Raw genomic sequence first — 26370 nt, forward strand, 5'->3', positions numbered from 1 at the left:
AAGGCCAAGTTTACATTAGACCGTATCGGTCTCATTTTCTTCGCGGATGCACTGTCCGTTTACATTAAAACACCTGGAAAAGCCGGGAAACGGGAATCCGCCAGGGTCCACGTATTCAATCCAGATCGTGTCTGGTCCGGTGCTGTGTAAACATTGAGAATACGCGGATACGCTGTGCTGAGCTCTAGCTGGCGTTGTCATTGGACAACGTCACTGTGACATCCACCTTCCTGATTCGCTGGCGTTGGTCATGTGACGCGACTGCTGAAAAACGGCGCGGACTTCCGCCTTGTATCACCTTTCATTAAAGGGTATAAAAGTATGAAAATACTGCAAATACTGATGCAAATACTGCCCATTGTGTAGTTATGATTGTCTTTAGGCTTGCCATCCTTCCACTTGCAAGTGGTAAGTGACGCGCATGCCCGACATGCACTGAGATCACACACACAGCGGCTCAGTCCCGAATCACAGCTCGTGCGCTCCACTCGCGCGCTCTGTGAGCTGCGCAGGGCCGGAGTGCGCACCCTCCAGAGGGCACTCGCTGTTCAGGGCGGAGTGATTTGGAGCGCAGGATGCCTGCGGACCCGAGCGTATCCGTGTATTGGCGTTGCTGTGTGCACACTAATCGTTTTAAAAACGTTAATCTGATGATCCGCTGATACGGTCTAATGTAAACCCCACCTAAATTGAGCGTAGGTGTGAATGTGAGTGTGAATGGTTGTCTGTGTCTATGTGTCAGCCCTGTGATGACCTGGCGACTTGTCCAGGGTGTACCCCGCCTTTCGCCCGTAGTCAGCTGGGATGATGTATATTAAACTCGCCTTCGCGCCTATGGCGCTCAAACCCGTGATATGTACTTTAATATGGGACGGCCTTGGGCTGAGGTGCCCTTGAGTGAGGCACCTAACTCCCAACTGCCCCCCAGGCGCTGTTAGCATGGCCGCCCACTGCTTCAGATGGGTTAAATGCAGAGAGGAAATTTCACAAGTGTGTGATGAATAAAGTTGTGCTTCAGCATCAAATCATGGCTCTCATGAAGACTAAACACAGAGAAATGCTTAGTGTAGACAGACATATGGGTCTCAGGGAAAGATCAGCTGACATTGATATGAATATTTCTGCATTTCAAAGTCGACTTGTTGACTGTATTCAGACACTTGTGTCCTACAGTGATTCTAAACAAGAGATTAGTGTGAAATCCAAGCAACGAGAAACAACCTTTTATCCGCCATGTGACACTGCTCTATCGAAACCGGTTCTATCCGCCGTGGCTCCGCCCCCCTGCAGCTTGTACTTTTCCGCAGGCGGGGCTACGACACCTGACGTCACTGTCGGCGTGGCTTCTGTTAAAAGCGTGCATCCGTGTCTTTTTGTTTTTTGTCGCCTTCGGAAGCTCGTGTGCTGTCACGGACATCACTGTGTGGCTCGTGGTTTGTGCGTGGATACAGGAGCCGTGTAGATCCGACACCGTCCGCTGTTACCTTCCTTGTTAGACAACTGCGAGTTGAACCCAAATATGTCTACCATCGTCTGCTGGCAAACGGATCAGGTAAGAGCACGCGCGCAATAATTTGATATCACGCACGCGCAGTGATGCTGTTTCCTGGATGGATTGATTTTATTATTTAATTAATTTTAAATTAATCTATCTAGCAAAGCGAAAATAAATAATCGGTTAGATGTTTTGTTTCATTGATTAACTATTTTATTTATTTATTTTAAATCAGAAGGTTGGCGCGCGCGCTGCGTTGGTATTATCACGTGGTCTCCTCTTGCATTTTGGTCCATTTGTGATGTATGGCGAAGAAGGGTTTGAAATGTTGAGATTTTGTAAAATCATAAGCTAAGCATAAGATCGCGCAGTGTTTTCATGACTCCCTTCCAAAAAAAAAAAAAATTTATAATATATGTAACACAACTCCTTCTGCTAATTTATGTATGGAGGTAAATTAAGCGTGTTTCTGTAATAAAACTCGCGGTTAGGAAGTGTAATGCGCCTTCTATTAGAAATCACGCTTGTCCTCGTGGTAGCTTCATAATGATGAGCCCGTGGACCGCATAGTGAATCAGAGTGCTGATTGACATACGTTGTGTCCAATAGCATCGCGATTGATTGATCGGGTTTAGCCTATCAGCATTCAGGAAGGCGTTGTTAAGCGGTTGCTATGCTGTCGTTAATGGAATTTTTGCTTCTCAGATCGCTACGATTCAGGGTGTTGGTCAAGACCAATGCAGTCTTCTTTTAGGCTGTGAAAAAATACATATTGTTAAAGTGTGTGTGTGTGTATATATAATCCAGGTTTCAGTTATTAAATAAAAACTTGAGAGTTGATTTTACGTATCAGAATTAGGGTTTAACAGTCGTGACGAGTTCTGGTCTCTGACGCGCATGCGTGTAACGTACGGCAAGACAAAGGCTAAATACTGCAAAGTGCACCAGTACACGGTGTATAATACACTAGGCCTCACAGTAGTGTGTGTGTATTTTTTATATATATATATATATAATTAATATATAAATTAATATATTAAAAGTGTGTATATATAATATAAAGTGTGTGTGTGTGTATATGTGTGTATGTGTGTATATATATATATATATATATATATATATATATATATATATATATATACTTATTTATATATATTATACTTTATACGCACACATTTTATTTTTATATGTCTGTGTGTGTACTGCATGTAGTTTGGTGTACTACATTCATGTGACCTTTTGGTTAACTTCACTCATGGTCCCAGTTACCCAGAATTAGGTTTTTTTTGTTTGTTTTTTTTTTCCCTCTGTGGAGAGTATTTTCAGTTCCTGTTTGCAGTGAGCTACTACAAATTGCTCATTTTCAGTTCTGTACTGTATGCTGGTACAAACTGACTGCCACCATTAGTTTATCAGTAAAAGTAGTAATAATAATGAATGCATTGTGTATAAAATGTATTTTTTTTTTTTTTTTTTTGATACAAGCAACATTTACCATACATTTTACACTAGCCACACACACACTACTATTTGCCCCTTTTCCACCAAATCAGTTCCAGGGCTGGTTCGGAGCTGGTGCTGGTTCACAACTCGTTCAACTTGCGAGCCAGCTGAGAACCAGCTTGCTTTTCCATCGCTCGCGGTGCTAAGAGAAGACGCGTCAGTTACGTCGCTGTATACGTCAGTTACGTCGCTGTATACGTCAGTTACGTCGCTGTATACGTCAGTTACGTCGCTACGTTTGCATAAACCTTGGTGCGAATATTGAAGCAAAAACAACACGGAAGTAGCAATAATAATAATAATAATAATAATAATAATGGATGACTTCACGTTTATACAGCTGCTGCTTCTCGTCGATTAAAAATGGCGATCTTTCGCGGTCTTGTTATTGTTGTCGGTCTTAACAGGCCTAGAAATTCATATATTTTTTTTTCGCCAGCCAGCCGGACTAGTTACCTTCCAAAGTAACTCGCCAAACAGAAAATCAACTCGCCAAAATTTGTTCATGTATGAATTTTACTTCTGTCAAAAATAACGCAAAAGAGCGTAGTTACCATTGTTCATGACTAATGTGCGTTTATTTCAAGAACCGGAGTATTTTGATACTGTTGTTAAATACATAAATGAGAACAACACAGAGCACCATAATATAATATCAACAAATAATATATTGGGGAACTTGGCAACTTGGTGTATGAGTATTGAAAACAAATATACTTACTATCATGACTATAGCACCCAAAATATATCCAACATGCTTTCTGTATTTAATCATTTATGAGAGAGAAAGCATTAGGAGCTTCATATTGACTAAGAATCAACTTGAAAAAAATTAATTATTCCATAAAAATCGTATCGCAGCCAAGGCCTACCCTGCTCCCACGTTTGCTTTTAAGTCCTTTGTCGTTTCTCCTTCTCGTATGCTTTATCGGCGGCCTTTTTCTCCTCTTCAGACCAAGGTCACTTTGTCCCCGTCTCTGGCGGTTTCTGTACACCTTTTCAGAAAATTCCACATCGCAACGTAGCTTTGGCAGATGTAGATGTAAACAACAAAAAAACACACGTGTTTAAATGGGCGATAATGTGGCCACATCTATTGAATGTGATAATGTGATGTGGCAGTGGAGGCATGGCCAAGCGTCAGTCTGTGAATGGAGGGTGGAGTCAGGGAAGGTAAGTGGTGGAATCATTGCACCTGATGGGAATTAACCTGTGTTTGTGTGTCTTCCCCAGTGACCGCGCCCTTTAAAAGGAGAGAGAGAGAGCACAGAAAGGGAGCTCTCTCTCCCCAACCAGAACACGCGCGCGTGGCTGGGAAGTGATAAAAAGCTGAAAAGCTAGCAGTAAATAGTTCATTGAGAACTCAGTTCTGGCCTGCCGTGCTTATGTGCTCCACCCACCTGGTCCAATACTACACATGATTACCGCGATATTCAACGAGATGCGTTATATGCATGCGCAGTAGTGAAAAAACCGACAGCCTGACTCGTACATGATATGATTCGGAATTCTTCGGTAGTTTCCGTCCTGCCGATAAACACACAGATTAACAGACCCAGCATGCGCTTAATATGTGGCGTCTTTAGTTGACGGTGTGTCTGAATCTTTGCTTCATGTATATTTTTATTTTCAACTAGCCAGGCTGGCTAGTGACAGGAATTACCTGCCAAATGATAAATTAAGTCGCCTTGGGCGACTGGACCACCGTGAATTTCGAGCCCTGCAGTGAAACTAATTGTCACTTATTAGTGTGAACTTTTGTGCTTGCACTCCCCAGAGGCACCAACAATTGGTGCTACTTCCTTCCTTTTAGGCTTTACTATTCTTTCTAATGTCTCCAATGAGTGTTTTGTATATGACCTGGTAAAACAAAACCATGATTTTTTTTTTTTTTCACAACTAAAGTGGGGCGACATGGTGTAGTGGTTAGCACTGTTGCCTCACAGCAAGAAGGTCCTGGGTTTGAGCCCAGTGGCCAATGGGAGCCTTTCTGTGTGGAATTTGCATGTTCTCTGTGTGGGTTTCCTCCAGGTGCTCTGGTGTCCCCCCCCCCCCCCCCCCCCCAGCAGGTTAGGTTAATTGAAAAGAAACCTTTGGCGGCACGATGTATGGGATTCATACGATTTTAGCCTGGATGCAGTTCAAAACGCGTGAATCTATAAGGGTTCATGATATTTTGCCGGTATTCGGTACATTTGAGGCCAATTATCGCTTGATAATTCAATATTTTGACTGTATTTATGGTCAAAGTTTGCTTCGATGGGCGCCGCCATCTTTGTTGACAAGCGTTCTGCGCATGCGTGAATTAATTATCGATGCCGCGATGGAATGTTGAGCAGCCCATGTCACTAGGCATTGAGGGGCTGTCGGGGTGTTGTAACCTCACAAACTATCGCTCAGAACATGAAATTAGGGTTGTCATCCACCCAAAACACCATGTTCCGAATATGCAATGAACATTCATGCAATGAAATTCATGCATATATGCAATGATATATTCGCAAAAAGAAACGAAACACTGTTAAATTTCCTTGGGAAATGAATGAACACTCCAACCCCGTTTTGTTGAAACTGTAGACTCGTCCGTCTGCTATCTTTCAAGGTCAGTGGCTACTGAACAGACAGCGTGTGCAATCGTTCTCAATCATCAAATAATGAGTTATTGTATAAATTCACAACAATGGAAGAAGATTCTGCAAATTATGAAGAGCCTGGGGCGGCATGGTGGTGTAGTGGTTAGCACTGTCGCCTCACAGCAAGAAGGTCCGGGTTCGAGCCCCGTGGCCGGCGAGGGCCTTTCTGTGTGGAGTTTGCATGTTCTCCCTGTGTCCGCGTGGGTTTCCCCCACAGTCCAAAGACATGCAGGTTAGGTTAACTGGTGACTCTAAATTGACCGTAGGTGTGAATGTGAGTGTGAATGGTTGTCTGTGTCAGCCCTGTGATGACCTGGCGACTTGTCCAGGGTGTACCCTGCCTTTCGCCCGTAGTCAGCTGGGATAGGCTCCAGCTTGCCTGCGACCCTGTAGAACAGGATAAAGCGGCTAGAGATGATGAGATGAAGAGCCTGATTCCCCAAAAGCCAAAAAACAGAAGGCATGTGTTTCTAATCAGAAATATAGGACCGAGTACACTGACAAATGGCCAGTCATTGTGAAATCCAGAAGGGGTGAGAACTAGGTTTACTGTTGTTTGCAGAGTGGATTTCAGCATTTGTGTAGTAAAGTTAAGAAAATAATATTCACTGAAAGTTGATTGTATACAAATTACCAGGGAAGTCTTTACTTTGTGTGAATGTGGTGAGTTATGAGTATCACGCATGAGAAAATCATGAGTGATTGTGGTTTGGTTTTATTTTTCAGATAATTGGAAAAAAAAAAACCAAAACCAACATGTCCCAGTTAATTTTAGTCACCTGTATTCACTCAGAATGGCCCTAAAAAAGCACCAATTTCCAAAATTTTCTTGGGGGGCTTGCAGCACCCCCTGAATCCCCAGCTGGATTGGACTTGCTACGCACCCTGCGGGTGCTCCGCTCGTATGCATGTGTCACTACACATTGATTTCACAAAAGGTTGGCATCTCTGCAAAACGCATGGGTTTGTTGGTTTACAAAATTGTAATTAATCTGAGAAGAATTGAGGAAATCGAGTAAAAATCTAGGACGGCATAGTGGTTAGCACTGTCGCCTCACAGCAAGAAGGTTCTGGGTTTGAGCCCGGTGGCCAACGGTGGGGGGGGGGCTTTGTGTGAAGTTTGCATGTTCTTCCCTGCAGTCCAAGGACATGCAAGTTAGGACATGCATTGGTGGCTCTAAATTGACCGTAGGTGTGAGTGTGAATGGTTTTGTCTCTGTGTCAGGCCTGTGATGACCTGGCAACTTGTCCAGGGTGTACGCCACCTCTCACCCATAGTCAGCTGGGATAGACTCCAGCTTGCCCGTAACCCTGCACAGGATAAGTGGTTACAGCTAACTGATGGATGGACGTAAAAGTGTTGCGTTGCTATTTGTTGCTGTAATGTAGCTATTGCACAACTGAGTTTCCGCTATTTACACCCGAACCTGTTGTAGTCGAATATCTGAAACTGGCATGGAGGATAGACTTTATTGCAATTTTATTTCACCTTTATTCATGGAGTGCTGTGCCATGCAAAGCAATCTGCAAAAAATGGGACTTGTGGCCTTTGTTCAAGTCACTAATTACTTTAACTGATGTCCTTGAAATGTTAAAGATTAAGTTGTTGCTTTGGTAATGTTGTAGTGTCTTTATGTTGGAAAAGCAGAACAACCCTTTCATTGCTGAATTGTACATTTTTACTTCAAGATTTTTTTTTTCCTTTATTACCTTTAACAACGCTATTGTAGGTTATGTTTTCCCTTCCGATTGTTTCTGTTCCTAACATAACTCAAGGTAGTCAGCGGGGTTTGGGACAAGGAGCAATTGATGATTAAATTTTGATATTCTAGTATGTGGCTGGGCAGAGGTATGCACTCTACCCGGTGCCCTTTTAGTTGCGTATTTGGTGCATATCTAGTGGGGTGTGTTTTGTAATCTAAAGCTGTTCTTGGCTGACCATGAATTTTTAAAAAAGAACTACATTTTGTGTGAGTAATTTAGTCTTCTATCTGATAGACCAGCTGCTGGAACAGTGAAGGGGAAATTCTCACGTGGAATATCCTTCCTTATGCATTAAGAGCTGGTGAAAGGCAAGTAAAAGGAAGTTGGAAATTACTCTGGAGGAAGTGACCCAAGTTGTCCTGTGATGTTTGTTTGTATAGGATGGAGTCACTTTGTTGTGTTAGAAGGTGTTGAGAGTGCGTCAGTGCTTATCGCAGGTTATACAGAAACTGTTTGTTAGTTCTAAGGGATTTGTATGGTAGATGCACCACACATCCCAAGTCTGGTAATAATCTGACAAGTGTCTTATTGTTGGATATAATGAAGTGTTCTTAATCAAAGGAGATGTTTGCTTAACATTTACACAAGGTGTCTCCATTATCAGTGTTTTTGTAACACGCGAAGATAAAGCTCTTGTCAAATTTCAACAATCTTGGAGGATGGATTTTTTTTTTTTCCCCCTCTTGCTTCACTGACGCAATACAAGAAGATACTGCATCGTGTGGTGGACTAGGGCTGTGCGATGTCCCCTTAATTGGCATCGACGATGTTTACAGTGCAAACATCGTGATGGACGATCATATCATGGGGGGGGATTTTAATACCACGTTATTAAATTTATTATTATTAAAAGTATGAGATGCTCATTTGAGGCTTTGGCACGTTAAGGAAAAAAAAGCGCTAGGTGATGTGGAATATTTGGCCTTGACAACGGATATGTGGTCCAGCTGCAACATGATGCCCTACATGTCAGTTACCGTATATTATGTGGACCAAGAGTGGGCAATGCAGTCCGAATGCCTGCAAACGAGTTTCATGCCAGAGACGCATTCAGCAGACAATTTAGAAGACGCATTGCGCGAGACACTTGCCGAATGGAAAATAGAGGAGAAAAAGATCGCCTGCATAACAACGGGGCGAATATTGTCACAGCCATCAGGCAATTGTAATGGCCGTGGTTAAGTTGTTTTGGGCACAATTTGAACCTGGCCATAACCAACTCGCTTGCGCAACAGAGGGCCAGTACAGACCGAGCGTTTGGAGTTTGCCGAGCAGTCAACACTGCGTTTGCGCACAGCTGGCTTCGGAGAAATGAGCTGCGCAAAGCGCAGGTGGAAATGAACCTCCCCGAGCACTCGCTGATCACGGTAAGATATTAATCTGCTCTAACAATGAAAGACTAGTATTCAAATTATGAGAAGAAACTACACTTAAGCTATTACTTGTTTATTTACACCATATCAATTGAAGATGCGTTTCGGCCTTTAGTGCGCACCTGAACGCGCTAATTTTTCCAATTTATTAGTGTTTGAATTATTGCACCAGCTTTTAAAATCATGATTTTTTTTTTTTTTTACTGTCTTTACATTTGTCAGAATCGCCTTCATTCTTCCATTTGGTTTGACATTATGGCTTAGAGTGGACCATTTTGTGTCTGAAAGTAGGCCTATTTACCAGATTAAAGTTATTTGACTTCTGCCGAAGTCTGCGCTTCACTGCCGTTTGATAAGGTGCAATATTTCCCGACTGAAGTTGTTAATAGTGGCTATTGGTTTGAACAACATGACAAATTTTACATTAAAAGTATAGTGTAGGATAAAAAATGAAGTCAAAATTTATTATTAGTAGCATACTGTATTGTGAACATGTTATGTTCACTAGCACGTCCCTGCACCATAGCCTACGTGAACAAGCGGTAATAGGATATTACTTTATAATGACTTATATAATTATGTATTTATATATAATTGTTATATATTAAACTAACTAACAAAAAACTAACTTTTTAGGCCCAGATATATGCATGTTTATGACAGGAAGGGGCATGGTATCATGATGGTGGCTCTCCATCATGATGGATGACCACCATCGTCGATAGATGATGCCATCGTCCATCAGCACAGCCCTATGGTGGACTTTCCCTGTTTGTGCAAGGCATTGTGGGATATAAATTTGAAGCAGGAGAGAAAATGGAGGACGTGAATGAAACGTGGAAGACCGACTACAGTAACGGAAAGCGAGAAAAGATGTCATGTTGTGAAGGAAAGGAAACAGGACCAAACTAATGAATATCGGTGGTCAGCAAGCACCTCAGTGTGATTAGCTGTTCGTTTAGCGACAGAATGATGGAACTGTCAGTGCAGGGTCAAGGTAAACCTGTAGATGGTAGTAATGCAACACTGTGGCTGCCGTAAAACCCAAAAGAAGGTGGTAAACCTGCGCGTGCGCACACGGACTTCCTCTGTCCTGCTTGACTGCGTGAAGCGAGCGATTTCATGCACATTATTTGCTAGGGAGTCCCTTCAAATTAAATAACTCCCCAGCCACAGAATGGCCTGAGATTTTTTTTGAGGTATTACAGAAATAAACATATCGCAATGACCAAATTTCAAAGGGAACGAAATTTCACCAATTTTACGAAATCGAAAGGCTGTCTAGTTTCAAGAATAGGTGAGTGAATGACTGTTTATGGTCGCTATAATGCAAGTATGCGAAGGAATCCGTTAAGGACAGCATTAAATGTCCCTGCATATATTCATGGTTGCTCTAGTATAAGAGGAATAAGACACACTGCAACATACTTATTCCATCACGTCTATTAATCAGTATTGGGCCATTATTAAAAAATGTTCTGTTTCCGGTCCACCGGCCGGGTGAGTGCCGTTTGTGTGGTTGAATTTTTTTTTTTTTTCTTTACGCTGGTTTTTTTTTTTTTTTTTTACTTTTTTTTTTTTTCGGGTTCGTAAATCTAAAATCGAACTTGACATTTACGCATTCGCAGGGCTTTCCACTAAGGCTTATACTAGCCAGTCATGACAAATAAGTAGCCAGCCGGGGGGGAGTAAACACAAAATAAACTCCTGTGCACGCAGTTCCCAGGATAAAATGTATTTTCCACAGACCATTTATTTATTCACTTTACTCAAATACAAAGTAAAATGGCAGTAAATCTTCTTTCTTTTCTTGCGTATTGCATCATGAGGCATTCCTGGCTTGTAAATCTCTTATTTTCGGTGCATGACACATTCACGCAGCTGAGCATGCTATGAATTAACAACGACAACTGTCTGCAGTGGTGGCTACACAAACACTCAGCGAACATTTCTCCATTTGTGTATGAAAATGCACTCCAACCACTCAGTTTGGTTTCATTTACAACCAACGGTGTCTTTTGATGCCAGCACGTAATTGAACGAGAGAAGACTGGTTTACCGGAGACAAAATAAGCGTTATTTCTGCTTCTGTTCCCTCCGACGGCCCCGACACACTACTGCCTCCGCCGAGTGTGCGCGCACACCGCATGTCGGGGCCGCGGATGAGTTACTCTCCCTTGATCAACGAAGTCGGTGGGGAATTTGTGGTTATTATCGGTACAAACAGCGCGAATCACAACTTAAATGAGTGCGGTTCAGTTTGACATTATTGTCAGTCCATTAGATAAACATTTAATTTTATTAAAATCGAAAATTAATATTTGGAGCCTGTGGGCTACAAAAATAGTCATTAAAGTAGCCGGCTGGACTTAATTGTCCAGTCGGCTGTATGGCCGGCAGCCGGCGCTTGTGGAAAGCCCTGCATTCCACGCAGAATAAAGAATTGGATCAGCTCTGCGCATGCGCTGTGCGGCACAAAAAAATGGCAGCCACCATGAAGGAAGGAGATCCGGAGTTTTCAAACATTTGCTTAAGTGTGAAATCGCAAAATGGTATTCTAGCGAACAACAAAATAGTAAAGATTCAGAAAAACAAATCATTCAGTGATCATTTTAATAGCGTAATTTCATCCGAACTAGGCCTAACAGTCGATTTAGAACTACAAAAAGTCCGTGTGTCGGACATTTTAAGTACCTTTTGTAAAAGTTTTGCAAGTGTTGCAGTCAGCATTTAAAATGCTAACTTAGTTTTTGTACAAGTTTCAGTTGATTAAACCGTCATATTTTATTAAATGTGTCTGCTTTTGTAATAAAGTACTGAAAGAAAAAGCAAACACAGCATTGCGATTTCTTTTTTATATATATATATATATCTCCCCCTCCTGACTGAATTTTTTTTTTTTTTTTTTTTGCTCACCCAGTGGACAGGAAATGGATTATTATTATTTTTTTTCCTGAGGAATGAATGATTCACTTTCAGTACCCTTTCTGATTCTGTTTTCACTCTATGCCCTGCCCCCCCCCCCCCCCCCCCCCCAAAAAAAAAAAAAGTTGCATAAGCCTGGCCTGTTCTTAAAAACACATGTGGTGTAGGAATGCACTTGAGTGCTGTTGCTTCAATGTCAGAGCAGAGTGCCTGGTCTCATGTTCAGTCCCTTCAGATCAAACTCGATTGAGACTTTTCTCGACGTAAACAAGCCTTTGAAAGCACAAGGGCAGGGACAGCTTGGGAACTTAGTCCGATGATTTGGCCAAGAAGCCTCTGTGGGTATGTGAGTAGCGTGAGGAAGGGTCTTGTGGTAGTAATTTAGTGTAATTACAAGCGCGCATCCATATGCGAACGGCCAGCTTTGGCAACAGGGGATGGCTTGTTGGGACATAACGTTCTGCTTGTGCTCATCGTTTCACTGTTTTTCCCCACAATGAGTTAGTCTTGGCTAACTAAATACTTCAGGAGCCAGCAGAACAAGTCTTTCTTTATGCCCTCCACATGCAATGCTTTAGAGGTCAAAACCACAATGCAGCAGGATGCACAGTAATGCCTTGTTGTTTGCATCCTTTATTAAGGACGTCATGGTCATTTGTACAGAAGGTCGCTTGTGTGTGTTTTGTTCAGCTGAGTCACACCATGGTGCCTGGTCAAACGAACCCCTTTAATATGGCCCTTTTCCACTACCCTTTTTCAGCTCACTTCAGCCTGACACGGCTCGCGTTTCAACTACCTTAGAGCAGCACGACTCGGCTCGCTTCAGCCTTACTTGGCATCCAAAACTCGCACGGTTTTGGAGTGGGGCTGAAGCGAGCCAAACCGAGCCGAGTGGGGCTAGGGGCGTGAGGAGACACTCCCCTGTGCACTGATTGGTGAGGAGGAGTGTCCTCACATGCCCACACACACCCCGCGAGCACGCTGGGATCTGTAAACACCGTAAACCTGGAAGAATAATAATTATGACTTATGAGAATTATGAAGCCTTATGCGCCTCGCCTCATCTATACGCTCTTGCCAGTATCTGTTGGTGTTGTCGGTGACAACAAGCCACAGCACCAAGACCAGCAACACTAACGACTCCATGTCCTCCATGTTTATTGTTTACTATCCGGGTCGTGAGACTACCGCTTAAAAGGTCACTGATGTCACGGTTTGTGCCGCCTAACGACATCACGTGACGTCCACCCATTTTCGCTAACTCCACCCAATGTGTCCACCCACTTCCAGCCAGCACGGTTCAGCGCGGTTGTAGTCGAAATCCAACTTCAACAGCCCCACTCAGCTCGACTCAGCCCAGCTCAGCCGCGTTGGTAGTGGAAAAGCGGCAATAGTAATTGTTTGAACATCATGATGGTTTCCAGATAACGACCAGATCCCAATCAAGATTTCTTCAAGACTAGTTTTTATCTACATGCCCCTCTGTAGAATCTTTTGCCTCAGACTTTGCTGATTTGGCTCTCGATCGACGTCTGTAATGCGTTTTGCGTGCAGCAAAGTAATGACCTCAGGGACAGCTGGAGGAAATTATTTAGTTGCTTAGTGCTCACTGTTTCAAATCTGTTTCTACTGGTCCTAATGTGTTCTTGTTTGAAATTGTTCCTTTTGACATGGTCATATCTGGCCTGTCTGAGAGGAGGGATACTTTTTAGTGGACAGAGACATGATCAGAAACATTGGGTCTCTCACACTCTTCCTCTGGTTGAACAGGAATGAGGATTGGCAGTAGCCTAGTAAACTAGACCCACCCGCCTAGCGGCCAAAAATATTTTTGCCTACAAGTGGGTCTAGCCTCGGACCATATCAACAACACACCCCGGGCATCAAATCGTGCCCGCCAATCACAACGCAAGGTTTTTGTTTGGATTCTTTGGGCGGGCTTTTGCAGGAGTGACGACAAGGCTGCACGACGCTGGAGAAAGCACAACAGGAAAGATGGCTACGGCTATTGAACAGCGCTTGTTTGACTCCACTTTGGAATCAGTTTTAGAAGAATTAGACTTGGAGTTTTCGTTGAAACATGAGCAGGAAGAGGCTCTCCGCTCATTCCTTTTCAAGAAGGCCGTTTTTGCTGTTTTGCCAACTGGCTATGGCAAAAGTCTGATCTACCAGCTAGCTCCGCTGGTAGCCAAAAGGATGGGGCTAAGTGAAAATCCTATGGTGGTAATTGTCTCGCCCTTGGTAGCCCTAATGGAGGACCAGGTGAAAGAGGCAAACAATTTCGGACTCGCAGCCCTCCCCCACTGCTTTCTGTCGCTCTGACTACGTCAGAGTCACTGTTGCGCTGATTGGTCAGAGTGTTGGCCTATACGCACAGAGACCGTTTGAAAGACAACGGGTTGTTCCTACCCACACCCTTCGGAAATGTCTACGACCGAGACCAGACTAAATATTCACATTTAGTCTGGCTTGCCAGGCTAGATTGGCAGTTGCCTGGACAAGCAAGATTATAATGGTATTAGTTAGGGCTGGGATCGATTGTTCCTTCCATCCAGAAGAATGTGCTACCTTTATCAAGTTTCATCATTGGCACAGATTTTACTTGGACAGGTTGCCCTGGAATATTAACAACCACCCAAAGTATATTTGGCCATGAATTTTAGCAAATAAGTACAAAGAGAATGTTCTATGAGCGATGGATAAATAATAATGAACATAACGTAGTGCATCACTAAAAGGAGCTGCATCTCTGGTGGTTTGCATTTGACAAGTTGAAGTGACTATCAGTTTCTTATGCTTGATGAAGTGTCTATCAACGATATATATTGCTATCATTTTATCACCAAGGCCTAATGTTAATTTCATATTGGCAGTAGTAGCCAAGCTGAGCCTGTGGTTGAGGCAGAGGCCTGTAAAGTGGCAAAATATTCTCTTCACTGTAGATAAGCATCTCCTATAAAAAAAAAAAATACTTGCGCTGAAACCTTTTTTTTTAAATTTGGCTTTTCTTTCTCTGATCACTTTCAATTTCGTCCTTGAAGCATGCAGTTTCACTTCAGGAATCTGTGGCAAACAAATCTGTGTAGCGCACTTTCCATAAACAAATCAGTAGCCTTCTGCAGGGGTTTTTCTAGAAAAATTTAGTATGAGGGCGCTCACCAAGGTGGGGTGGTGCGGAAGCTTCCGCTGTGCGAAGCCTTTGAAAAATTGAGGCTACACCGGGACATTCTGAGGCTATCTGAGAGGGAAATTGTAACAAATTGTCAATATTGAAAAAGAAAATAACTGCCAACACTTAATTCAAATTCTAATACATCGTCATTCAAATTACACAATACTAGTTTCCCATGATTCAAATTGAAATTTATAATTCAAATGAATCAAACTTAAAGTATTAAACATTCACCAGAGAAATCTGTTTTCTTATACTAGAGTAAGGTAGAGTTAGTTGTTCAAAATGGAAAAAAAAAATTCCAGAGCAAAATCCTTTAATTTAAAAGGAAATTAAAAAAAAATTTGTAAAGTTGGAATCCAACCCAAGTCACAAAGTTTGAAGCCATGCAAAAAATGTAATCGCGCTTTAAAAAAAAAAAATACTTGAACTTTTCCTGAAACTCGGCCTTTTTCTCATTTTGCTTTTCCACTGAACGCTCTGTGCCTTCATCAGAGCAAGACATCTGGTCTTCGTTCATCATGGATTCCGTGACGCCGCTGTCACAGTGCTCGGTTGGCGCGTCCTTCAATGAGGGCACGGAACGATTCCTCGATTGTTGCGGTCTCGCCATCGAAAACATCTTTATCCGCTTTGTGACAGAAAAAAGAAGTCGTCATCATCTTCTGTCCCGGACAGTCTTTGGCTTTCTTCCATTTCGTGCCGCTGGATAACCTCTTTAAATGCCCAAGTGTCAACAAAAACAACTCGCAAACTACTTCTGTCAAAAGCTCCCATGCCGGTGGGTGAAGGGTCATTCAGGCTCGAGAAATCTCGCTTGACAAGTCAGCTGACCTTGTATGTAACCTATGTCAAATCTCGTGAGCGCAGCTGTGACAAACAACTAAACATGGCGTCTCGGTCTGGAAAACGCCAGTTCGGATAGTTTTTGCACCGTCTGACAGTGTATCTACTATGATTATAATTACTCCAAAAATATTCCAATGTATTTGATCAGACGCATTGTCACGTGGTGTTGCTGGGATGTTTTCACAGAGAAAAGATCATTTTGAGAAAGATTGCATGTTGTGCAGTAGCATACAAGTGCATAGCCTAAGTGTGACTTGGGGTTCAATCGGCGTTTTGGTAAGAGGGCACAGCGCCCCTGTTCCCCGGTTTAGACGAAAGCATGTTCTGTGTAAATGTGTAACAGAAAGCTTGGCACAACAAAACAATTGTATTACAAATGGATTAGTGCAAGATTGCATTGACTGACTCAACTGTTCTAGAAATGCTTTCCATACATGTTTGATTTGTTCGTGTGCTTCTTTTTCAGGTTATAATACACGACCAACCTAGAAAAGGTTTCATTCTATAGCCAACGGGATCCCGAAGACTTGATTAGTCACTCTAAGCCTGAGAGTTTGCGTTAACGCGGCTGCCCGCCCTTCCATTCGCTCTGCGCTTGCTGGTTCCCCTGGCATCACCTCTTGCCACCTGCTCAGAAGTGAAGGAAAGACGCCCAAGCACAACTGTTTCTTCAAGAATTTGGAATTTCTGATTAGGTAAACCCAGCGCATAATTTGTAGGACTTTAAAAATGAGGGGTGAAATGTGATCTGAATTCAAGATTAAAAACCTTAAAGCACATATTGTGTATGTGTTTTCTAATGTTTTTTTTTTTTCTTCCCTTTCCTCCGTTCTTGAAGGTTTACTTCCCAAAACTGCAAAAGATGATTCCGAACGGATATTTGATCTTTGAGGACGAGACGTTCCTGGATTCCACTGTCGCCAAAATGAATGCCCTGAGGAAGAGTGGACAGTTCTGTGACGTCAGACTGCAGGTTAAAAACAAATCCCTTCCACAAATCCTCACACATGCAATCCTGTTTGCATTCTCAGTCGGTGATGGCACCATTATGAAACCAAACATCACCGATTCAAATTGGTCGTCTTTATAGCCATAATCTAACCATTATTAGTAGTGCTGTCAAGCGATTAAATATTTAATCGCGATTAATGTTGTGACTGTCATAGTTAACTCGTGATTAATCGCAATTTAATCGCACATTTTTGTCACATGAAAAAACATTGTAATTCTCTTATCAGCATAAAGTGAATGGGCTTGCTTTGTACCAATGTGTGGTTTTTTTTTTTTTTTAATATATTGCAGAGCATAACACTACGGAGCCGTAGAGGGGACATGGTGAATAAAAAAATAAAGCGTGGGAACGACTTATAAGGCGTGTGCACGAGATATTAATGTGCGCGCACGAGTTATAACCCGTGCGCATGCTTTGCGTTAAGGCGTGCGCTCGGGTAATTAAAAGTGAGGGGACGAGTTACTACGGCTCCGTATAACACGTCTTGTCACAGTCACTGCAAAGTCAGGCTGGAGTCGCCGATGGGAAAACGAAACCTAAGCTGAGCACCGTGGCTCTTCGTCCCGAGGCGCGGCAGCACGAGCTGCCCGCGCTGGTTCTTTGGGGGGAGGGCAGAGGACTCTGGCTGTGCGGGGTGTGGCATTACAGTCTAGCTGCTATCGTTTTTCTAAGCAAAGTCTCTGTTCTGTTCCTGGCAGTTTCAAAAGCTTATGAAAAACCTACATCATGTCACAGAGCATTAATCTCGCGATAAAAAAAAATTATCACCGTTAAAATTGAGTCAAGTTAACTCGATAATGCGACATTTTTGACAGCACTAATTATTAGTTAAATGTGACAAGTTAGCTGATGTTACTATTCAGTTGTACTATTTACCTAGCTGGATCTTCAGAACTTTTAAAATAGCCCTTCATCCAGCATCTCTTAGTTTATTGCAAGGTTAATATAAATAAGGGTTGTGTTAACTTAAAATGTGGAGTTTCTACAGGGTTAGGCCGAGTCGATCCTGAAACACAAAGCACTGTACCAAATGTCATGAAGGACAAAAGTTGGAACAGTAGACCAAGTTTCCAGAACTATGGGTGGCTGTAACCCAAGTAGCACACATTAAGTTGCTAATGAAGGGGAAAGGACTGTCCCAGTACTTAAAGTTGTTCAAGCAACATGCCCTGAGGCAAACCTGAATCCAGACTGGCAATCCATACCACATTTTTAACATCTATGCTGCTACTGGTCTTCCTCCTCGCCTTACCCATTAATTAAAAAAAGCAGACGAGCCAATCAGTGTGTGAATCTGCAAAGATTGAGTTGATTTTGAACTGACTCCTTCGGAGCGGGGTTATACTGGCTTACCTCTTTCCGTCCATCCGAAACGCCCTTTTTCTCAGCAACCACAAATCATAGCCACTTGGTACCAAACTTCCACATGGGGTTCTATACCATGTATACCGTTTTCAGGTCTCTCGCACATCGACTTCCTGTTTACTGACCATGTATTTACGAAACGTATAGTGTGGATTGACACAACTTTCATAACACTTTTCTCAGCAACTACAAATCACAACTGCTTGATATTTAGTACTGAGCTTCAGCTTGGGGTTCTATACCATGCATATGGTTTTTAGGTCTGTCCCACATCAACTTCCTGTTTACCAACTGAATGTAGTTACGAAACATGGGGTGAATTTTGACACGATTTCAAAATGACAGTTTACCAGGATGCTATTTGAAATCCCTGGGGAGAACACTGCTCTTTACTTGTTTTAGGGTTAATTATTTGTTGAAGTCAACATTCATAATTGTCCTGTTCCTTCGATTGCTTGCATTCTTATATAAGCAAGAGTGGGGGTGGGATACAATCGAACTTGTTAGTGATGCAGTCAAAAATGTCTCTCTTGCAAAAAGAGAAACTCGCTGGTTCATGCTTTCTCCTAGGTGTAGCCGAGTTGTAACCTTTTGACTCTTGATCCCCTCCAGGTGTGTGGTCATGAGCTGATGGCGCACCGTGCAGTGCTGGCATGCTGCAGCCCGTACCTGTTTGAGATCTTTAACAGTGATCTGGAGCCTCACGGCATCTCCCATGTGAAGTTTGAGGATCTGAACCCTGAGGCTGTGGAGATCCTGCTCAACTATGCCTATACTGCCCAGTAGGTTTTTGAAAAATACCATATGGCTGTCTGCTACAGGCCCCCCCCATTTCTAATGGCGACTGTTCAGTGACATCAATTAACACTGTGCATTCTTCCAGTCTTGCTCAAGTGCATTCATTGCCTGTGCTGCTTTTAGGTTGAAGGCAGATAAGGAGTTGGTTAAGGAGGTGTACTCTGCAGCCAAACGGCTTAAGATGGAAAGAGTGAAGCAGGTATGTTTTTGAAACGGCAAGAAAACCTTTAAAACAAAACCCGCATGATACCATGTGGTGCTTTTAATTCGTATTCCTACTGGAAACGTATAGTCATTCCAATCTTTTTCTCTCAGATTTGTGGAGAATACCTGCTCTCGAAGATGGACTCCCAGAATGCCATTTCCTACCGCAACTTTGCCAGCAGCATGGGTGACGCTCGTCTGCTAGCCAAGGTTGACTGCTACATCCAGGAACATCTTTTGGAGATCTCGGAGCAGGAGGATTTCCTCAAACTGCCTCGTCTAAAGGCGAGTTCATCAGGTTGAACTTTCTTCTGGAATGTATTTATGCAGCCAACATCGTGGACGTATAATGAAACGTTTGGCATGTGTGCAGTTGGAGGTGATGCTAGAGGATCATCTGAGCTTGCCCAGCAATGGGAAGCTGTACTCGAAGGTGATCAGCTGGGTGCAGCGCAGCTTGTGGGAGAACGGGGAGCCGCTTGAGAGACTGATGGAGGAGGTTAGTACTGCGGTCCTCTTTGAGGGTTTTTTTTTTTTTTCCCTTTCTTTCTTTCTCCTCTCTCTCTCCTCCCGCTCTTATTTATTTTTTTTTGGCCCCACCTTCTTCCAATCACCAATTCAGTGTTCAAGGGTCTGTTCATACAAGCTCACGCTCATCCCACAGGCTTGATGGTTTTATTTTATCTGTATCCATTTTTTCCCCCCTCTCCTTTTTGCCTCACTTCAAACTTCCCCCTCCCCTCCCCCAGATGTTTAAGAGTATATATTTTGTAATAGGTACAGGGCGGGGCTGTTACACACTCTGCAAAGGCAAGAGGTTAGTCCAGGTGAGCAGAACTTAAAGAAAAAAAAAAAAAGCCACCAGTTTGGGCTCTGTGTCATACAGTAAAGCTCAAAGTGACCTGAGAGCCTTTTGCTGTCTCACAGATGTCTCTCTCTTTTCTGAACAGGTGTGTGAGACACTGTGTGTATGTGTTTTTATATATGCACACTTTGGGCAGGAAAACTAACAGTTCTTCCTCCCCGTTGATTTTTTTTCTCTTTAGGTTTATTAGAGAAAACAACTGCAGGACTCTGAGCTGAGTGAAGAAGCCACGGCTGGGGCCTCCAGGGTAATGAGTCAGGAAAAAGAGAAAAGGCAGGGAGCGACAGCCAAAGGAGAGCTGAGCTCCCATCTGTTTGACACAACACACTCACATGTGCACAAATGGGGTCTAGACTTGCAAAACATTCCTATTTAAGAAGACGCTTACTTTTGGCGTTCATGATCCAGCAAGAGAGTGAGAATTGTGAAAGTATTCTCTCTCTCTTGCGCTCTCTCTATCTTTTGTGTACAAATTCTTAACAAAACCCATTAGATATTAAGTGTTAGTTTCATACCCAATGTTACCACTGTGGAGTGCTGAGTGTGCTCGTTAATTTCACTTGGGTTCATAACACGTCTGTCTCGACAGCTGTTTTATTTCTTTTAATACCTGTGCTTCCCCCCCCCCCCCCCCCCCGTATTAGCCTTTTTGTAATTGACGTGACTATTTAGCTTGAAGAACCAAGTCCTCATACCGTACACAAGGCAGATTAATGAAGGAGCTGTTTGAAAAGTCTGTCTCTGTGGAATATGTTTAACTAACCTCCTCAGTCAAGAAGAGGGCCACTATCCAGAAGCGCTGAAGGCCTGGTGACCAGTCTTTTTTTTTTTTTCCTTCTTCCCCTCTTTCTTTTCAACCTTAACAAATAGTTCCTGGGTTGCAAAGCAGCCAGCAGCAGAGTGTGGTGGGGTGTGTTTGGTGTTTTTTTTTTTTTTTTTTGGTGGGGGGGGAAGATGCAGTGTGGAAACCTTGGGAGCTCCAGAGAAGAGTTCTAACAACCCCTGAACAGAAGCCACATTATGTTCAGTCTTTTTAAAATGGATTTCTCAGCATTCTGCAACCATCTTGCAACCTCCCCAACCCCTTTCTTCTCCCTCTCTCCTTCTCCGGGTGTGCTGTTGCCATGGAGACCGCCACATGGGTTTTTGTGTCGCTGTGTGTCTTGCAGGTGCAAACGCTGTACTATTCGGCCGATCACAAGCTGCTCGATGGGGGCCTGCTTGAGGGCCAGGCCGAGGTGTTTGGCGCTGAGGATGACCGCGTTCAGTTTGTGCAGGTACATTAAACCAGCACCAAACCGGTTTAGCCCTGCCATTCAGTACAGCGAACGTTGTTAAAGTGCGATGACTGACTGATTTTTAAAACTTTTTTTTTTTCTTAGATTGAGAAGGCTAAGAAAATGTGCTTTGTGGCCCAGACATTTTATGCAAGAATGCATAAATCACTTGAAGCAAAGTTAGTCTGGATTGTAGCACAGATTAGGATATAGACTGCCCAAAGACATTCTTTTTCAGCCTGAAATAAATTAGCTTTGTGAGCGCTAGGACAGAGAATGCTAAGCTCTTGTAGGGCGCGCCATTGTAGGTTTTGTGGGCCTCAGAAGAGTGTTTGTGACTGTGGGCCTTGGGAAGGGTATCTGTAGCTGCACTGTGCATTTTTTTAGAAAAAGACCCCACGAGAGAACGTTCACAGGCAGCTGAGCAACAGCTCCTCCGGCAGCCTCTCGCCCGGCTCGGCCAAACAGGAGTGGAAGTACATCGCCTCGGAGAAGACCACCAGTAAGTGTCCTCCTCCAGTAGACCCAATAAGCACCTAAATGAAAGTTATTTGATAAAACAAGAGCCTTTGAGTGTTAATGAATAGTAGATGGTTTTGTTGGTGTGCGTATGAAACCTTTTAACTTTAACGTTTTAGATTGATTGAGTCATTGGAATAACCACCGCCAAGTGAAGATGAATGTTCATGTTCCCAACTTCAATTGTACTCTTCCAGACAGCACATACCTGTGCCTGGCGGTGCTCAATGGTGTGCTCTGTGTCATCTTCCTGCATGGGCGGAGCAGTCCCCAGGCCTCACCTTCGGCCACGCCCTGCCTGCAGAAGAGCTTGAGCTTTGAGGCTCCACCCCTAGAAGAAGATCAGGAGCTGCTGCTGGCTCCAATGCACTATGCCCGCTCTGGACTTGGTACTGCTGCGCTGAATGGGCGACTGATTGCTGCAGGTTGGTGGATGTGAAACCCGAATATTATTACAGGGACATTCAAAAGCACTTACTAATTCCATACTGACCACTTTATTACAAGCACCATGAGCCAGTCATCTGGCAGCAGTGCAATGCATGAAATCATAGGCCTTATACATAAGGGGGGGGTCTTAATAGCAGAAGGCCACATCGTAACCCATTTGCCTCAAGATTGGCTGTGTTGTGCATTCCGAGATGCTTTTCTGCTCATAGTTGTAAAGAGTGGTTATCAGAGTTTCTTGTCAACCAGTTTCGCCATTCTCCTCTGACCTTTCTATCGTGGAGGAAATAATGGAAAAATCGTTCAAATGATGATGATTCAAGCATGAAACTTGGCATAAACAAACATTCACATTGCAGTACTCTTCAAATTTTTCTGATGAGCCAAGTGAAAATCCAAGATGGCTGCCATTTTTCTAGCCAAAATTCCATTTTTTTTCATTTTGCTAAAGATTATTGATTGGGTCTGTTAATAATTTAATTTGATTTTGCCATTGCTTATCACTCAAGACCTTTTGTCTCTAAAGTCACTACATGTAAATGTTCATATGGTGTACCACTTTTTCAGCATAAATTTAGCAGGACAGGTACAAAATATTTTCTGTGCAGTAATAAACTAAAATTAATAGTTCCATTTTAACGTGACAAGATTTAATCTTTTATTGTTGGTGTACAATAAATTTATTGGATGGAAACTTGTAATATTTCAGCTTATGGCATTTTGGACAGTTTCACTGACATGGGTGTTTGACATAAATTGAAATTTATGGACTAAGTTGATACCCATAAAAATCTTCTTGGGCAACTTCTGTTTCAGAATGCTAAAAAAACAAACGTGTGTGTGTGTGTGTGTGTGTGTGTGTGTATATAAATAGAAACCGTAATCATTCAAATGTCATTTTGATTTGTGCCATTGCTGAGGCAGCCATCTTGGATTTTTGCTTGGCTCATCAGCCAATTTTGAAGAGTATCCTAATATGAATGTTCTTGCTTGTATTCTACTATAATGAATAAGGCATTTCTGCCTGCACAACTGCCATTTTCTGTTTCATACCTTTTGTGTAAACTTGAGACTGTGATCAGCAGTTTCTGAAATACTCAAACTAGTACAATCATCTCAGTTCTACCACAAAATGTCGTGTTTTTTTTTTTTTTTTAAATCAAAACACCAAATTTTCCATCGTGGCCAAGTGTAAATATATATATTTGAAGTGTTTAGGACCCCCCCCCAATCGCACACTTGCATGAAAATGGTTGGAGGGGATGTTTTTAGTTGTAGAAGTCTGTAGTTATGTTCTCCTCCTTTTTCAGGTGGTTATAACCGTGAGGAGTGCCTGAGGACTGTGGAATGTTACGACCTGAAGACCAACAGCTGGAGTTTTATTGCACCAATGAGGACACCTCGGGCTCGCTTTCAGATGGCTGTGCTGATGGTACATTTCTGCACTTCTTACCAACACAAGTAATTGTCCATGCTCTCAACAATGCGACTTTGTTAAATACTTGATTTTCCCCCTAACCAATCAGGGTCAGCTGTATGTGATGGGTGGCTCCAACGGCCATTCGGATGAGCTGAGCTGTGGAGAGATGTACAATCCGAATTCAGATGAGTGGACCCAAGTGCCAGAGCTCCGGACCAACCGCTGCAATGCAGGTGTGAAGAAGCAAGGGGCATCATGAAACAGCTTGTCTTAACTATATATCGTTGACTTGCTTTATCTGTCTTGCTCTAGGTGTCTGCTCTCTCAACAACAAGCTCTATGTTGTGGGTGGATCGGACCCTTGCGGGCAGAAAGGTCTGAAGAACTGTGACACTTTCGACCCTGTGACCAAGGAGTGGATCAGCTGTGCACCCTTAAACATCAGTGAGTGTGGCTGCATCTCCATAATTGTCCAGTTCAGTAGATCGGTGCCTGATTTTAATTGATTTTTTTTTTTTTTTTTTTTTTGTGTGTAGGGAGGCACCAGGCAGCAGTTTGCGAGTTGGATGGTTATATGTACGTGATTGGAGGAGCTGAGTCCTGGAACTGTCTAAATAGTGTGGAGCGCTACAATCCTGAGAACAACACCTGGACCCTGGTTGCCCCCATGAACGTGGCTCGGAGAGGTGCTGGTGTGGGCATCTACGCAGGTAAAAAGGAGAAAATATCGAAACAAGCAAACCTTCCAATGTTGGGATCTGGGGAAGCACTGTCACGAAAAATTAAGAGTCTTGCAGACAGGTTGGAGTCCCCATGGACTTAATGAATCTCTGGTGGTTCCATGGGTGTTGGTACAGGGTCAGTTTTGCAATCCTAGAGAAAACCAATGGACGACTAATGTATAAAATTGGCACTGAAAGCGCACATTTTGTCCTCCCACAGGGAAGCTGTTTGTGGTGGGTGGCTTTGATGGCTCTCACGCCCTGCGCTGCGTAGAGGTCTACGACCCAGCCCGCAACGAGTGGAGGATGCTGGGGAGTATGAACTCGGCGCGGAGCAATGCTGGCGTGGCTGTGCTTGGTAACCTTATCTTTGCAGTGGGCGGCTTTGACGGCAACAACTTCCTCAACACGGTGGAGGTGTACAACACGGAGCTGGATGAGTGGAGCACCTGTGCCGAGGCTTTCAGCAGCGCCTGATGGATGTGGCGGGTGTAGAAGGATGGGGAGTGTTAGTGGGTAATGTCTCTCTCAAACTAACAGGCTTAGTGACGTAATCGTGCTTCGTGATGTCGTGTATGTTAATTGGGAAAGGGGGTGGGGCTTTGGACGGTTATGCAGGTCTTCAGTGAAGACTGATGAGTGTGGTGATGGGGAGGGGGGGAGGGAAGCAACTTGTGCTGTACATATGTTTTGGTTTTTCCTTTTTAAATTTGCCAATCTTTACTGCACATTGTAACTTTGAGTGGATATTTAAGTTGGAAAAGGATTACCAGTAAAGCACTGGCATGAGTAATTGGTTAACCTGAGTTTTAGATGACTTGATTTCAGTCATTAGTGCGCTTTTTTTTTTTTTTTTTTAAAGGATATTAGCTCACATGCGGTTACATAAAAGCCTTATTCAACAAACTATCACTTGCATAGCTTTTATTTTCGCATTAACTGTTATGCAGGATTGGTTTACCAATCAGTAACGATGGCCTTTTTATATTTTTGATACACTGCTGATTGATAGATGAGCTAAGCAGCTGCACATGAACCTTAAATCAGTGCCAGTTTAGTTAAACAAGTATACACATGAACACAATTCAATGTTTCTCTAACTAAAATCTGCAGTTGGACTAACTCCTAGACTTTGTTTTTTTTTATTTCCATGTCTAATATTTTGTGTTTTTAAGAATTGAGGTACATCGATCGTCAATGTTCTGTTCTCACATTAAACTGAAATGGTGGGTGAGATTCTGTATACTTGTTACAAACCGATATTTCTTAAATAGATCACTTCAGCCTCAAACTGTTCTAGCGTCTTTTTTTTTCTCTTCCCCCCCCCATATTAAAATACACTTTAAAAAAAAAAAAAAAGCATGACTACAATGATTGCAATTCTCATTTATCTGAACCCCTTTTTTAATATGGACTGTCTGGCTCCGGAGTTGAATAGTGGTGGGATTACAGTAATCTGGTTTGTGTATTCAGTATCTTAATTTGAAACAGGAGTCATTTTTTTCCATGACAAGGAAAGCAACAGTCCTAAATGTACCCAATTTTGGTATTTAGAAATGAAAAACATGCATAGTCGTCATTTTTAACTTTGAACCCTGGTGTGTGAGAGAGCGAGAGAGAGATACTAGTTGCCCAAAGGATTAAATTACGCAAAGTTTATCTGAAGCTACTTTTGCGTCCTATGTGCTTCCTCAGTACCACTGTCAGGATGTATGAGCTTACATATTTCCCTGGAGTGGTATTAGTCATGTTCTTCCTTTTACATTCCTTTCATTCAGTAGTAGTAGTAGTATTAACACTCAGTAAGCAGCAGTGACGCACATGTGTCTCTCTCTCAGGAATTAGGCCACAGGGTCAGACCTGAGAGTTAAAGGGATTTTAAGAGGACATTTCCAATGCTGTCGCCAAATAACCAGACACTGATTCAAGTTAAATGTTCAGCTCAGGTCACTACTCTCAAACTGTCTTGTTCTTGACGTCAGCACCAGGCGCTGGTAGTATTTCAAAATCACAGAGACATCTTTTCA

General features: G+C 42.9%; 1 protein-coding gene across 1 annotated transcript; it reads left to right on the forward strand.

Moving 5' to 3' along the window:
• The first annotated feature begins 1340 nt into the window (after positions 1–1340).
• ivns1abpa (influenza virus NS1A binding protein a) lies at positions 1341–25634 on the forward strand. Its single transcript, XM_060913992.1, has 15 exons — positions 1341–1552; positions 16181–16409; positions 16553–16687; positions 18704–18873; positions 19013–19088; positions 19205–19378; positions 19467–19592; positions 21128–21235; positions 21623–21737; positions 21952–22179; positions 23512–23633; positions 23728–23854; positions 23934–24065; positions 24158–24331; positions 24564–25634. Exons 3-15 carry the CDS (start codon positions 16577–16579, stop codon positions 24818–24820), a joined length of 1920 nt encoding a protein of 639 aa, XP_060769975.1. The 5' UTR covers positions 1341–1552; positions 16181–16409; positions 16553–16576; the 3' UTR covers positions 24821–25634.
• Positions 25635–26370: the final 736 nt, after the last annotated feature.

This window comes from Neoarius graeffei, chromosome 2 (assembly GCF_027579695.1).
Source record: "Neoarius graeffei isolate fNeoGra1 chromosome 2, fNeoGra1.pri, whole genome shotgun sequence".
Lineage (NCBI taxonomy): Eukaryota > Metazoa > Chordata > Actinopteri > Siluriformes > Ariidae > Neoarius > Neoarius graeffei.

What these genes read in the sequence shown, in the direction of transcription:
- ivns1abpa (XM_060913992.1), top strand. Translation starts at nt 16,577, where the DNA reads ATGATTCCGAACGGATATTTGATCTTTGAGGACGAGACGTTCCTGGAT. An exon ending in ACCGCGTTCAGTTTGTGCAG is followed by an intron (nt 21,236 to 21,622) that starts GTACATTAAACC and finishes GCATTTTTTTAG; the next exon opens with AAAAAGACCCCACGAGAGAA. An exon ending in GACCAACCGCTGCAATGCAG is followed by an intron (nt 23,855 to 23,933) that starts GTGTGAAGAAGC and finishes GTCTTGCTCTAG; the next exon opens with GTGTCTGCTCTCTCAACAAC.